Genomic DNA, 14998 nt, shown 5'->3' on the forward strand with positions numbered 1-14998 from the left:
AAAAAGGCTGATACTGCATCTGTGCTGGAATGTTTGGACCAGACATTTTGTACTGAAGGTATTCCGGCTTTACTTTTAAGTGACAATGGAGTACAGTTTGTTTCAAACAGTGCCAAAATATATTTTGAAAGAGTTGGTTTATCGCACAAGACTACCTCATTATACAATCCTCATGGGAACGGTACTGTTGAGAGGTTTAACAGAGTGTTAAATGGAGTTACTCAAGCAGCAATGAGGAAACAGTACTATTGGCATACTGCGGTGTGGAAGGCCGTCTGGGCATATAGAGTAACAGAGAATGAGGCTACTGGTATTAGCCTGTTTGTTGCCATGAGGGGTAGGAAACCTAGATGGAAATTTAATCCTGTGTGGTTGTGCAAATGTGGAATGGATCTTTGGTCCTTGAGTGGTGTTAAAAAAAGGGAAAGAGCACAAGACAGAAGGAAATCATATTATGATAAGGCGCATAGTGTGAAACCAACTCAGATTAAAGCAGGAGACTGGGTGAGGATTAAAAAACCCTTCAAGGTGCTAAAAGGGGGGGAGTCAGTACTATGAACAAGAACTAGTAAAGGATGTGTTATATAATGCAGTAAGGTTGCGAAGTGGGAAGATATGGAATTTGAAACGCGTTGCTGTGTGTGCAGAAGGACATGGAGGAAAAATCTGGATAACAAAGGAATTATCCCAATGGGGTGGATGATTATAAGAATAATGAGCCAGCCGCACCAACTTTGAGAGACACTAATTGTGGTCCGTCTGGGGGTTCCTATAAAGAAATAACTGGAGAAGGGGAAGTGGTGACGAAGGGGAAGAACTAGATGGACAAGGGATGGATGGTGCAGAGGAACAGGTGTCACAACAAAAGTCATAGAGTCGGAAAAGAATCAGATTTTGGACACTAATAAGAGAAGAGGAGAATTACCGGATGGTTAAAGGATTTTGTATTAGAATAATTGTTTAATAATTGTTTTGTTTTAATCTCATATTGTTATCTCAGTTGTTTGATTGGTATTTATTTAGTTTTTTTTATTCTTAAAGAAGGGAGATGTGTTGTGTTGGCAATTATTGCGTCATAGCAGTTGCCATGATGCTAGAATTGTCACCCAGGGAGGTTCGGTGTTGGAGGTGAGAGAGAGGGGAGGTGGTTGGCGGAGAGAGATGGAGGATGGCCTGTTCCTAATGCGTTTAGCAACTCAATAAAGAAATGAAGAACAGCATGGTGTTCTGCTGCAACTTATTCTGAGAAGTGTCTTACACAACATCCCCTCTCCCGCCTCTGCAGCCCTCCTCCCTGCCCACCCCACGGGCACTTTAATTCCAATCCCCGCCGAGTGAGGGACGCAGAAGAGGGCAGGGAGGCTGAAAGCAGGACGGTTGAAGGGGAATAACGAGGGATAGAGGTAACGAGGGAGTAAGAGAGGCGGAGAGAGCTGGAGCGAAAGAGACGAAGAGGAGCAGCGATTGAGACCCGGAGCACTGAAGTCACCGAATGATGAAGAGGCTGATAGTGGCAGCGCTGGGGCTGACGATGCTCTTCATCCTGGGCAGTAAGTATTGTATTTGTTGCATGTCTCCCACCCTTGCCCCAAGGAGCTCTCTCTAAAAAGATACTAAAAACACCAAACGCCTGCCCCAGCCCTGACCGGTGTTCTCACAAAACAGGAGTGCAACTGTGACGTAACGGAACTTCGGGGGGGGGGGGGCATTTTATTGTCCCTGGAGGGGCCCCCTCCCCTCTGGAGGGGTCCTCGAGGAGCGCGGTGCTGCGGGTGCCTTTGTTACGCCACTGGAGTGCAACTGTGACGCCCAGAAACGATGTAAATATAAATCCCCGAGGCCGTTGTTGTGTCCTATTATGTCCACCAGGGCCCGAGGCACTGTGCTTCCTATAATTCGGCGGTGAGATCGTAATGCAGCGCACAGTGCAGTGTAGGGCCGCTTCTAGGCGTCTCTACCAGCACTCGACAGGTTCGACAGCGCTCTAATTGTATTTATATAGCGCCTAGTTACTAGTTGATTTCTGTAATCCTAGAGAAAATAATCTGAATTTGGAACCTGTACTTTGACTAGCAAGGTCTTGGAAGCGTAGGCTGTGCCTGGACACCCCTACACATGAGAATGTTTAATGTTTAATGTAACAACCGATACCCTCACTAGCCAGTGGCCTAGTAACATGGCCGGGCTGGGGACCCACAGCAGCCCTGGAGGTTGTCAGACCTGCCCCATAGGGTACATAGCAGGCGAGCCTGACCACTACAATGGGGCTTGAGCTTTCCCCCCATCGCCCCGCCACCACCCCAAGAAAATTTAGAAAAAGTTGCAACAACGGTGCATTTCACAACGCATTTTTCATTGTATTAGGTTTTTAAAGCATAGTAAATGGTGACCTTACTGTGCACCAGGGTACATTTATTGGGGCGCGTCAGTGATTCCCTCGCCCTCAAACGGTGCCTCTCATCTCTTCATAGCCCCTCTCTAACATGTATTTCATGTATTTTTATAGCGCCTCTACTACAAGGTGTAGGATTCACGTCATCCACATTAGTAGGCATTGTTTTATAAGTGCTGGGTCTGGGAAGCATAAACATTTAGCAAAATTAGGATAATCAAAGACTGGGAAAAAACAACTTTCTAACCTGTACCATGCAGTCTGCCTGCAGCTCTTTGTTGGCAGTTCATAGCTCGCTGTGCTAGATTATGATTGTAATTTATCAACTGCACAATAACAAAAGGATCTCTGTGACAAAAACAGTAACCCACTGTGCTATGCACATAAACTGTTCTGTGATCTGCATAGCACACGTTCTCTGCAGCAGCCATTTAACCCACTGTGCTACCTTAGCTGAGTCAAAACTATCTCTCTCCAACAGGTACATTAATCACCAGAGTTACCTTGGCACTTTTATTGTTGCCTGAAAACTGTTGGATATACAAGGAACTCTGCAGTTTTAAAACTGCGGCGCTGCTATAAAAGTGGCCCCTCAGTAACAAAGCAGCCCCCACCCTTACAGCCTCCTGGGGAGACGCTTGATGCCTGGTATGGTCAGTCCGACCTTGACCACTTAAATCAAACACTGTTGTTGATATGTATGTAGGCAGTATGTCAGTCGAGGACAGTTCTTCTGTTTGTCTGGTGAGTCTGGGCAAAGATCAAACGATGCAGAACGACACAGCTACCTTTCCTAAGCTGTGGTCAATCTGATGCCAACTTGCAGCACCCACAACAGTGGATGAGTGGGATGCGGGCGTGGGCTGCAGAGTGATTGTGGAAAAGTGGGTTCTTAGTATGTGGGGGTATTCACCCTCATCTGTTAATAATAGCACAATCACTAATCCAGTCAAGTCTCAGTAAACTAATACTTGTTCAACCCTTTGTAGCTTAGCAGAAGGGCAGTCAGGTTTAACTTAGGAGACAGGGTTGTCTAAAGCATTTATTTCCACCAAAACAGTAAATAAGTAAAAGACACAACATAATAAAATCCAACATCAATTTATCAAAACAGAGAATATTTTTATCTTAAGAACAATACCAAAACAACAAAAATCCAAAGTAGAGAACTGGAGGGATGAATTTTTAAAGATATAATCAAAAATTGTGCATTCTAGTGCCAGAAAGCTTAAAGCCCCACACAAGGATATCTGGTTGTGCTGGACTTGGAAAAAGTGATCGGATAGGCTGAGGGTAGGTCCTGGTGAAAAGTTTACCTTAGAACTTAGGGGGTCATTCCCAGGGCCGGGGACCACGGAAGCACCGCCAACAGGCTGGCGGTGCTTCCAGGGCCATTCTGACCGCGGCGGTAAAGCCGCGGTCAGAAAAGGGGAACCAGCGGTTTCCCGCCGGTTTTCCCCTGGCCCAGGGAATCCTCAAGCAGCGCCGCCATGGGGATTCCGACCCCCTTCCCGCCACCCTGTTTCTGGCGGTTTTCACCGCCAGAAACAGGATGGCGGGAACGGGTGTCGTGGGGCCCCTGGGGGCCCCTGCACTGCCCATGCCACTGGCATGGGCAGTGCAGGGGCCCCTTAACAGGCCCCCATAAAGATTTTCACTGTCTGCTTTGCAGACAGTGAAAATCGCGACGGGTGCCACTGCACCCGTCGCACCCCTGCAACTCCGCCGGCTCCATTCGGAGCCGGCTTCCTTGTTGCAGGGTCTTTCCCGATGGGCCGGCGGGCGCCCTTTTGGCGGTCGCCCGCCGGCCCAGCGGGAAAGTCGGAATGACCCTCGCGGTCTTCCGATGGGGTTACTTTGGCGGGCGGCGGAGGCCGCCCGCCAAAGTCGGAATGACCCCCTTAGTCTTTTTCTTGGAGCTTTTCTCTTGATGATGAGTCCTTTGGTTCCTCGTATCCTGAGTTCAATTTGAGGGCAGTGGCCTGCTGCAGCATGATGCCTTAGTGTGCCTCTAGAAGTCTTTGTCCTCAACGTCAATGGTGAGGAACTCTGGAGCTGTCAGTGGGACAAACCGACATGATCAGGCCAGTTCACAAGTCATCGACGGAGGCTTGACTCTCGACATCAAGCCAGTCTCCTCCTGGAGCATTTCTGCAAAATTTTGCAGAAAGTTTCCAAACTTTGTTTTGAGTTCCTTTGGGGAAAATAATTGCACACTTACACAGGCCAAGGGTTCAGAGACTCTGGAATGCCTCTTGGGGGCTAGGACTCAGTTTCCCACAATGCACCTGTGTTGTCCAGGAAACTCCAGTTGCAACAGGTCAGCTGGGGTAATCCTCTCTTTGGCTTGGCGGGTGACTTCTTCCAGCTCTGTTGCTGGTCAGGAAGTCTACTCCTTTTCCTTTGAGTAAGGCACCGTTCCTTCTTGGGGGAGCCTTGTGAGTGCAGCAGTTGCAGTCTTTCTGAGTGCAAGCCTTCTGTGGTGCAGTCCAAGGGCCCAGCAGGGCTCTCCTTCTTCTTCTAATGCTCCAGGCAGTGATCTGAGGCACTCCTGCAGCTCTCCCATATTTGGGAAGGCAGGAGGGGGGACACCCCAACCAATAGAGTTAAGCTCCCTCCCTCTGCTATGACCGTTTCCTGTGAAGTGTGGCACCTCTTTGACCCACAATGCACTGTTCTTCCCAAAATCAAAATTGAGAAATTTACTCCTTGCTATGTGTGTCTGTGTAACCCAACCCAAAGGCGTGACTAACATCTGACTACTCTCCCCTTCCAGACCTTCTACTTAATCTAATTAGGGGGGTTCCCATAAGGCTAGAGATCAAGGAAGTGTGGGTGGTCTGGGTCCTGTGACATCTGTTTTCTGCAGAGACTCCTGTCGGTGGAGTCCAGCTTATCTACCTAGCACCCTTCTTCGCCCTGGCTTCTCCAGGAAGCAAATCTCCTCTCACCAAATGGCTGTACTGTTGCAGCCTTGGGCCACTTCACACATACTCAAGGATAAGCTTGGCTCAGGCTGTCAGAGGCTTCCCAATCAGAAGGGTCTACTACAAAGCTGCTTTAGGTCATTTCAGGATAGTAAGTTCTAATACTGCTTCCCAATAGTAGGTATAATAAATCCAACCTTAGCAAGTTTATTGTAACCATTATTTCGATACTATGAATGATATGTCTAGCTAGCTCCAACCACAAGTTAGACTTCTTCAGGTTTACTAAAGCCATGTTAGCCTGTGGGGCTAGCAACACTGCAATAGGGAAAAAATTAGTTGGCTGTGTTTCCTTCCCAAGGCATATAAAACATATTTTATATTGTTCCTGCTTTGTATAACAATGCACTCTACCCTTGGGGCACCTAGGGCAGACATTAGCGGTAACTTAAGTAAAAGGGTACTTTTGGACTTTGGAAGTACTTTTAATTCCAAAGTCGAATTTATACATGGTTTTATAAAACAAAAACAGCCTGTAAGACAGGCCTGACTTAGAATGACACCAGACACCACAGCAGTGCACCCCTAAGTGCATTAAGCCCTTAGGTCCTCTAATCCTACATGCCCCATGATATACTAGGAACTTACATGTAGGTTGTCTTTGCCAATTAGAATTATGGCAATTACCAAGTACCTTTGGAGGACAGATCACTGGCCCTGGGCCTGGTTAGCAGAGCCCAGGGCACTGTCAGAGTCAGTAACCACCACCATCTGTCAAAAACATGGGGGTGATCAGGGCAAAAAGAGTGACTTTCCTGCAGTGATTTATAGTGAACTGGCCTTAGAGATGTCTCCTTGGCCTAATAGAACTCTGGAGCTTCAGGCAGCCCTCGTCACTCCAATCCATGGCACGTCACTCCACTATGTGGCACGCCCCTCTACTCTGACACGCCACTCCACTATATTCTACCACATGCCACTCCACCCTATGCTACTCCACTCGACACCCCTCCACTCTAAGACACTCTATGACATGCCACTCTATGACACGCCACTCTATGACATGCCATTCCACTCTATGGCACTCCACTCTATGGCACTTCACTTTTTGCCACTCGGCTCTATGCCACTCTACACTCGCCCACTCTACTCTACGATCCGACCATCCATTCTACACCCAAGACTTTATGACACAACCCTTTATGACACTCCACTGTAAGGCACTCCATTCTATGATACTTTACTCCACTCTATGCTACACCACTCCACTCTACTCCAGTCCACGTCCCTCCACTCTATTCAACTCTATGCTGCTCCACTCTACGACATTCTACTCTAAGCAAGTCCCTCTATGACATTCCTTGCCTCTTTATGCCGCTCTACTCTGTGACGCACTACTTCACTATACTCCACTCTACTCCAGTACTCCACACTATGCCACTCCCCCTCTATGACACACTGTGCCACTCCACTCTACTCCACTCAACTTTACAGCACTTTACACCACTGTACTCTATGATGCGCCACTCCACTCTGTGAGTTTACTCCATTCTATTCAACTCCATTCCACTCTACGACACTTTACTCTAATTTGTGACACTCCACTCTATGCCACTCCACGCCACTCCACTATAATTCACTCTTCAACACTCTACAACACTCTACACCCCCTCTCTATGGCTCTCCATTCTACTCGTTGACACTCTACTCCCTTCACAACACTCTACGCCACTCCATTCTATGACATTACTCTACTAAACTCTACAACAGTTTACTTCACTTTACGCCATTCCGCTCTATGCCCCTCTACCCTAGAACAATCTACTCCACTCTGTACCACCCCACTCTGCAACACTCTGCTCCACTTTACAATACTACGCAACTACATCTACACTACTCCTTGCCACTTTACTAAACTCTATTGTATTACACACTACTGCACTATACCTCACTCTACTCCACTACTCCACTCTATGCCACTCTACACTACTCCACTCTACTCTAAGACACTTCACACCACTCCACTCTATGCCTCTCCACTCTATGCTACTCCCCTCCACTGTATGATACTTTACTTTTTACTCCACTCAATGCTACGTCACTCTACTCTATTCCACTCCACTCTATGACACTTTTCTCCACTCTATGATATTCCACTTTACGACATTCCACTCTACACCACTCCATTCTATGCCACTCCACTATTCTCCACTCTACAACACTCTAGTCCACTCTGTGCTCCTCCTCTCTACGCCCTTCTACTCTACTCCACGACACTCTACTCCCTACATGACACTCTATGCTTCTCCATTCTATGACACACTATGCACTCTATGCCACTACACTCTACAACAATTTACTCCACTCTACAAGACTCCATGCCACTCCACTCAACTCTATAACAAATTACATTACTCCACTCTATGGCACACTACTCCACTCTATGCACTCTCCAACACTACTCGACTCCCTCTATGACACACTACTCCACTCTATTCCACTACTCCACTCTACACCATTCCACTCTACTCCACTCCACTCTACTCCACTCTATGCCACTCCACTCAACAAAACTCTACTCTACTTGACTCTATGACACTTGACTCTACTCTATGCTATGCCTCTCCACTCTATTCAGCTCCACCCTAAGCCTCTCCAGTGTACTCCACGACACTCCGCTCTCTCCTGGACACTCTGTGCCACTCCATTCTGTGACACTGTACTCTAATCTGTGCCACTCCACTCTACAACAATCTACTCTACTCTACGCTATAAGGAACTCCCTCTATGCCACTCCACAACACTTTACTCCACGCCACCCCACACTACAACACTCTACTCCACTCTACGCATATCCACTCCACAACATTCTACTCTGCTCTGTGCCATTCAGCGCAACTCCCTCTATGCCACTCCATGCCACTTTACTCCACTCCATGCAACTCCACTCTACGCCATACCACGCCACTCCATGACATCGTACTCCAATATACGCCTTCCACTGTACAACACTCTACTCCCTCCATAAAACTCGGTGGCACTCCATTCTATGACTCTGTACTCCACTCTATGCCTCTCCACGACACTCTAATCCACTGTGGGCAACTCCCTGCATGCAGATGTAGCATGTGGTTCCCTGCATCAGTATATAGAGTGTTCCAGATCTCCTGTACTTAGAACTTCACAGGGACCCCAATAATGGCTTTATCTACTTCTGGTTTCTGGGCTGAAATTAGTATTCAGCTCAGAGACCAAGTCTGTAACAATAATTCACTGAAACCAGTTTGGACAAAATGGGATTACCAGTCTCCTGATCTGCCCAGCAACATCTCATCTTCACTTGGGATGCCAGGTATGTGGGTTGATAATGGAAAACCATTTGCACATTCGGTGCTTCTAAACCATAAAACCTTATAAAATGCATGCAAACGGCCTTTGAGTTTGAAGAGAGCACACCTCTGATTCAGTCCTAGAATCCCACTAGCTCTTCCAGTTTGGAATAAGTGATGGCTCTCTGGAGTCAGTAGCTTTTATATGTCTTAAAGGCAACTTATGCTCTGCCGCACCAGATGAGAGAAGGCAAGGTTCAGGACCAGGACCACATAGCAGCCCAGTGGCTCTGCCTTCTGAGGTAGACATGTAGCTTAATGTCCTCAAGAAAGAAGGACGTGGCCTGATGTTGAAAACAAGTACAAGGCCTAGCTGGCTGAGACCTGCCTACAGGATAAAGGGGAGAGACCCTGCCTACAGAGCCTAAGGACCAGTAACTCAGCTGGCTATGGACAGACACAAGACCGACATCTTCATCACACGAGGGCCAAGGATGTGCTGAAGAGGCTGAAGGACAAGGCCTTATGATGAAGTCCTGGGCCCTTCAACCTGTACTTATGTTCACTGGTTCTGCTGTTCAATACTGAACACCTTAGCCTTTGTGGTGTCAGGGTGTAAAGCATTAAGAGGGCTCTAGAACCCCATTAAAAAGAAGCATGTATCACATGTGTCTGAACCTGTGAGGGCCTTCCTTTCACTCCATACCTACTTGTAGTGTAGGTATGCTTGTAATTACCTCAGGCACACTGGAACCATCACAGGTTATTGTGATCAGAAGATCCAGTGTCATCTTTACCTTTATCCATGGATCACCAGTGTTCAGAGTGCATGCCTTGGAGCCCATGGAGGCCAGATTGAAGGAATATCCAGTCATTTCTTCATGCAGGTGCCTGAAATTGAGACACAATGAGATCCCTTCATGTGTTTTCAAAATATTTAGCACACTGATTTCATTAAGAGGCGAAGCTTCTCCCCTGACTATGACTAATAACCCATCTCAGCATTGAAGCTTCTCTAAACTGGTATTTCATAACCCTCCATTGACTAGGGATGCTGCATAGCGTTCTGTTGCCTCTCAGGAACTCCGTTTGCAGTAGGGCTGGGATGTTAGGTCAGATACTAGGTTCCCTGGGTTGTGGCACAGATATGCAGTCTTAGCTCAAACAAACTTTGCTATCCTCCTCAACTCTGGAGCTGCTGAGATAATAAAACAAGGGCAGATGGACCAGAGCCCTGGCAGATAGATTTCAGCATTCAGCTTGGCTCTTATATACCTGACATAGAGTTGGGGACCCACATCCCGCAACGCCTGAGGAATCCAAGGTCTGATAAGTCTGATCCTTCGCCATCTACTCAAAATGTTTACTTTTTAAGAGAGTGATAGTGCCTTCCTGCCTAAGCACTGCGGTGACAATGCCGGGGTTCATCTCACACCCAGAAGGTGCTAAAGCCTTCCAGCTTTCTTATAGTGCTTCGTCATACCTTCCCAAACGTTCCTACAAATAAACACAGGCCTATTGATTTCTTTGGACTATAGATCTGAGTGGAGGTTTATTTCCTGTAGTGCTAGCACTGCATTATACTTTATCAGAATTTCAAAGCCATTGTCAGTTCTAATAGTAAGCCTTGTTTGTTCATCCTCACTATCTTGAGAGATTCAAGTATACAATAAGAGTCTTGTGTACTCAGTGCAATAGTACCAGAGAGCCTTGGACACCAGCGATGAACATCAATACAAACTACTGGCAGCTCCCAATGACCACCGACTGACTCAGGATCTTGAGAAGAGCTCCACTCCAGTTCCTTTTAGTTCAGTACTTTACTCTACATGTCCACCACCTCCCATGGGACCATTGTGATTTGCTAAGATGAAGTCAGGGATTTCTTTTTCACAAATTTTTCACTAATTCATGCCTCTTTCTGTTTAACGGTACACCTGAGGATTGTTTCCCCATTTTATCTGGGGTGTAAGAGAAGCCTATTTGGCATCAATTCACCCTTTCATCCAACTAACACTTTTTGTATTGGATGGTCATCCAAGGCCAGTGTATTTGTGTTGCTTGTATTGGAAAGAAGATAAAGCAAGACAACAAAATAAAAACATGTAAGACTCTTGCCCTGTTTCTCTTTGTATCTATATACCACCCACCTCCTAAACAGGACATGATCCATTAGAGAATGCCTGGAACAGTACCGCCTGCACTAATGATAAGTTACTGCAGTTGGTGTTACCCTCCCACCAGTGACAGCAATGGTAATACTAACACGGCAGGCGCTGATTCTCAGTGCTTTAATACTGCTCTTCCACAGCCTGCATTCGTAACCTAGTGCTACTAATGTGTTATTGGGCATCACATGTACTTATCATAGTATTTATTTCTCTCCAGTGGTCCATAGTCTTCTGCAGATTTATAGTCATGTTCGGGGCATCCCAGGATCAAGTTAATTCTTCATATACAAGATCAGCCATGGCATGGTCCTAAATGTGGCAGCGGGCTATAAATAAGTGTGCGGTCTTCAAAGCACTCGCAGGAGTAATTTGAGGGGTCAGGAGGAAGAAGGGCCAATTCAGCTCTGGACCCCCTGATCCTCAGAAACAAGCCTAAGACCCCCAATTCCACACAAGGTAATACTCCTTCCCTCCAATGGAACAGCATTATAAGGAGCAGAGACCCTGTTCAGGAACCACACTGAACCATATTGATGATGCTGTTACTCCCTAGTACATAGCTATGCTGAACACTCCACCCACGAACAAGAAAATAAAATACGAAAACCAAACTCAACTCAAGATTCTCCATTTCACATGCAGACTTACAACCGCTAAAGTTGCCTACTAGTAACCTACTACAAATAAACCACCTTAAGAAAAATCTTCTTGATAGCAAACATTACATCATCACTCCCATCAATCCATCCACGCTGGACTGGCAAATGCTTGTGTTGTTATTTTGACGTCTATCAAACCACCAGTTATCCTTCCAGATGGTATCCTCCAGATGTCAGACTCTATGAGTCACCTGCTGAGTGCCCTTGAGGTCCACCTTCTCTTGTGTCATCTTCAACCTCTGTACAGAACCCTTTGGAACTACATGCATGGAAAAGAAATCAAAATCCTACAATGCCCTCATGACAACCTCAATTGGAAAGTTTCAGCTGCCATTTGCAAGAAACCAACAACTGCTTTGCAGTAACTCAAAGCTAAATGTCAAGATCCCATATGAAATAAAACAAGACCATGAGTGAATAACACATGTTTGTAAGTAGCAACAGACATGTCCCGATCCAACACTGACTTTCAATATGAAGCTAGATGGATTCTCACAGTTAGCTTACCACCAATGACAAACCACTGGAATTCAAGACAGCACGGACCTCGCTTGCACTCAAGAAAGTTGACAACAAATTCACAATCCAGACCTTGTCAGCAATGGCCTGGCTTCTCCACCGATCCCGCTGAAATCTGTCCTGCATGCTGCTACCCGCCGAGAACTGAAAAAATAAGACCACATCACACCCACTTTGTAAGACTTGCATGGGTTACACTGCAAACATGTATCAATCAATCATATCACTTATAGCAGTTATAAAACTGCAGGAAGCAGCCCACCAGAAACCTAGATGAAACCTGAACCACTTAGTCCAACAACAGCAACACAATGAGCAATGTCACTGCCAGTCTTGAAATCAAGAAGTACAATAATCATGCCAAAGCCAATAGGACTGGCATTGGTTGTCAGTCTTTTAGCTTTGTCAATGCTTGCTTTATTTTGTTCTGGTTTTACAAAAAAATATTGTTGGATATGCTGCCATGCCCTCAGCAATATTTTTATAAAAGAATTGTCTGAAAGCAAAAAAAATTTGGGGTCTCAAAAAACTACAGGACCTCGAGGGAGCTAGTTTGTGTATTGATATGCTTCCAATGAAAGAGCAGAATGCTGTCACTCCCAGTGAAGTTGGCCAATGGCTGAAGTGATATGACTCACTGCCCCAAGCTGTATAGTATAGCGGACAGAAGAAAAATGTAAACTACATGCCAACAAAATAGTGAATGAAGAGGGCTGATTGAAAGCCCCTATAAGTATATTACATACATAATGTTAGTTAAATCGTCAGGTCAACAACAGACCTAAAAAGGAGAAACCCAGAAGTCAAGCTCCCTATAAACCTAGGATCTGGAGGAGCATTTCACCTCATACCAGCCATGCAATCGTAGCAGAAGAAGGGGTGCTGAGGGTTTTAACTCATTGTTCGAGGCAGAGTTCCTGCCTTTCAGCAATGAACAGTGTGAACAAGAGATCTGAGCCAGATATGTAGACAGCATCCACTGAGTAGAATCATTGTCTTAAAGGCAGACATACTAACCTACTGCACTACCTTAGATGAGCCAAAACCGCTACTAGACAAAGGCATTGGGATTTGCATCAGCCAAAGGGCAAAGGGCCGGACCGGGCATTAAACGTTTCCCTGAGCTGGAAATGTGGAGGGTTGGTTTTGTTACGGGGTGAGGGAGTTGTTACTGGGGGACTGGTTTCGCAGCAGTACTGAAATTTCAACCCCTAGTACGCATATTTCACTCAGCACTCACTTTCATTTGGAGCCTCCCAGTGTTTTGAAATATACACCCGCTGAAAAGCTCCTTGAATATCCAGCAGTTTTCAAGCACAAACAAAAGTGTCAAGATATCGCTGGAGATTAATCTTCCTGCTAGAAAGAGATTGGTGTTTTGTCTAGTAGCTGTTTTGACTCATCTAAGGTAGTGCAGTGGGTTAGTATGCCTGCTGCAAAGAACATACACTAAGCAGATCACAGAACTGTATTTTATGTGCATAGCTCAGTGGGTTACTGCCTTTGTCACAGAGATCCTTTTGTTACTGTGCAGTTCATAAGTTACAATCGTAATCTAGAATAGTGAGCCTCGAACTGCCATCAAAGAGCTGCATGAAAACTGCCTGGTGCAGGTTATAAAGCTGTATTTTTCCCACATCCTTATTAGTAAAGTTGGTCCTAACCACTTGTTACATTTTGAACCCTGAGTCTGTGTTTCTCCAGGTCAAGCATTCTTAAAAAATGCCTACCATTATAGATGACATGTGAATCCTACAACTCGTAGTCCCTTTTGTCTTATGTATCATTTTCTATACACTGATTTACACACAAATTATCAGTTTTCTCTATCTGTGTGTGATGTAAAGTGCTCCACCCCTCTACATTGGTATGAGAGGCAATAGTTTACAAGTTCACTTTCCCTTCAACCACTTTTTCCCAACCCTGGAAGAACTTCTACTTCTGCCCTTGTAAGGAGTAAACTTCCAACTTTTCTCAGTATGGGAAAAGATAAGAGAAGAGCTAGTAGGTTTGCACAGACTCAAAGGCATTCGAGCCCTAGAACTATTACTTACTGTTTTCTCCAGCCCTAGTATGTAGCTCTTCGGATAGGTGGTCAAATAATTAAATTGCTATAGTAGGTCTTGAAATTGCTAGTATTAGAGCCCTACTATAGTATTAGGCCGTGCACAGGCTATAATCAGAGTTCTTACATAATGAGATTGCTGCCATAATTTGTCACTGTACTACATGGCACCAAAGGGACAAGTACATTTTCTTAAAGCGACAAGTAGGTTTAAGAAACAATCTATCCCGTGGACAAGTAGATATGTCATTATATTCCACACCTCTGGGACTGGACATATCTCAGGAAGGGAAATGGGGCTGATAAGAGAATCATAAGGAGTAGGGCTGGGAGTCTGGGATTAACTTTTTGATGCACATATCACTGTGGCTAACATACAAGTGTGAACTATGGTCACTCCCATAAATTGTGTTATGGGCGATCAGCTTTGGAGTTGTGCCTGCTGTGGCAGACCTCTTTCATGAAGGAAGATGAAAAAGAGGTGTCCGCTTAAAAAAAGCACAACTCCAACATAAAACTTGAAAGACCAAGACCCTCAATTACATTTGGTGTCTGGAAAAGGGCTGAAGGAAGGAGAGGTTGAGTCACCCAAAATATGTCATCTGCCAAGCGAGAAGGGGAAACTTTGCAAGAGTTCTGTCTGTGACGAGGACTGGGAGCCAAGGCCTGCTAGTCGCTCTGCTGGGTGAGGAGACATCAACCAGGGAAGCCAAAACCACCTGCACTAGAGCACCATCGCCTGCCTGCTTGCTAAGACCAGTGCACCCTTTGAGGTGGAAGAAAACGTTGGAGAGTGCAAGGTCCAGTAGGGAGTCCTGCTCAGAGGAATCCTTGAGTGAGGTGTGAGGAGAGTAGCTGCACATTGATCAGGTTGTTACTCGTGTACAGGAACAGTCCAGTGACTACCACAGGCCAGGAGGGATCACTGTGATCTCG

At 45.9% G+C, this 14998-nt stretch overlaps 1 protein-coding gene across 1 annotated transcript in view; it reads left to right on the plus strand.

The window, feature by feature from the left end:
• Positions 1 to 1289: 1289 nt before the first annotated feature.
• The window catches only part of LOC138299145 (complement factor B-like), a 179550-nt gene continuing 165841 nt past the window's right edge, over positions 1290 to 14998 (plus strand). The window contains exon 1 of the mRNA XM_069237205.1: positions 1290 to 1550. Coding sequence (XP_069093306.1) covers positions 1493 to 1550 — 58 coding nt within the window. The 5' untranslated portion in view covers positions 1290 to 1492. The remainder of the gene's footprint in view (positions 1551 to 14998) is intronic.

Source organism: Pleurodeles waltl, chromosome 6 (assembly GCF_031143425.1).
Source record: "Pleurodeles waltl isolate 20211129_DDA chromosome 6, aPleWal1.hap1.20221129, whole genome shotgun sequence".
NCBI classification, from domain to species: Eukaryota; Metazoa; Chordata; class Amphibia; order Caudata; family Salamandridae; genus Pleurodeles; species Pleurodeles waltl.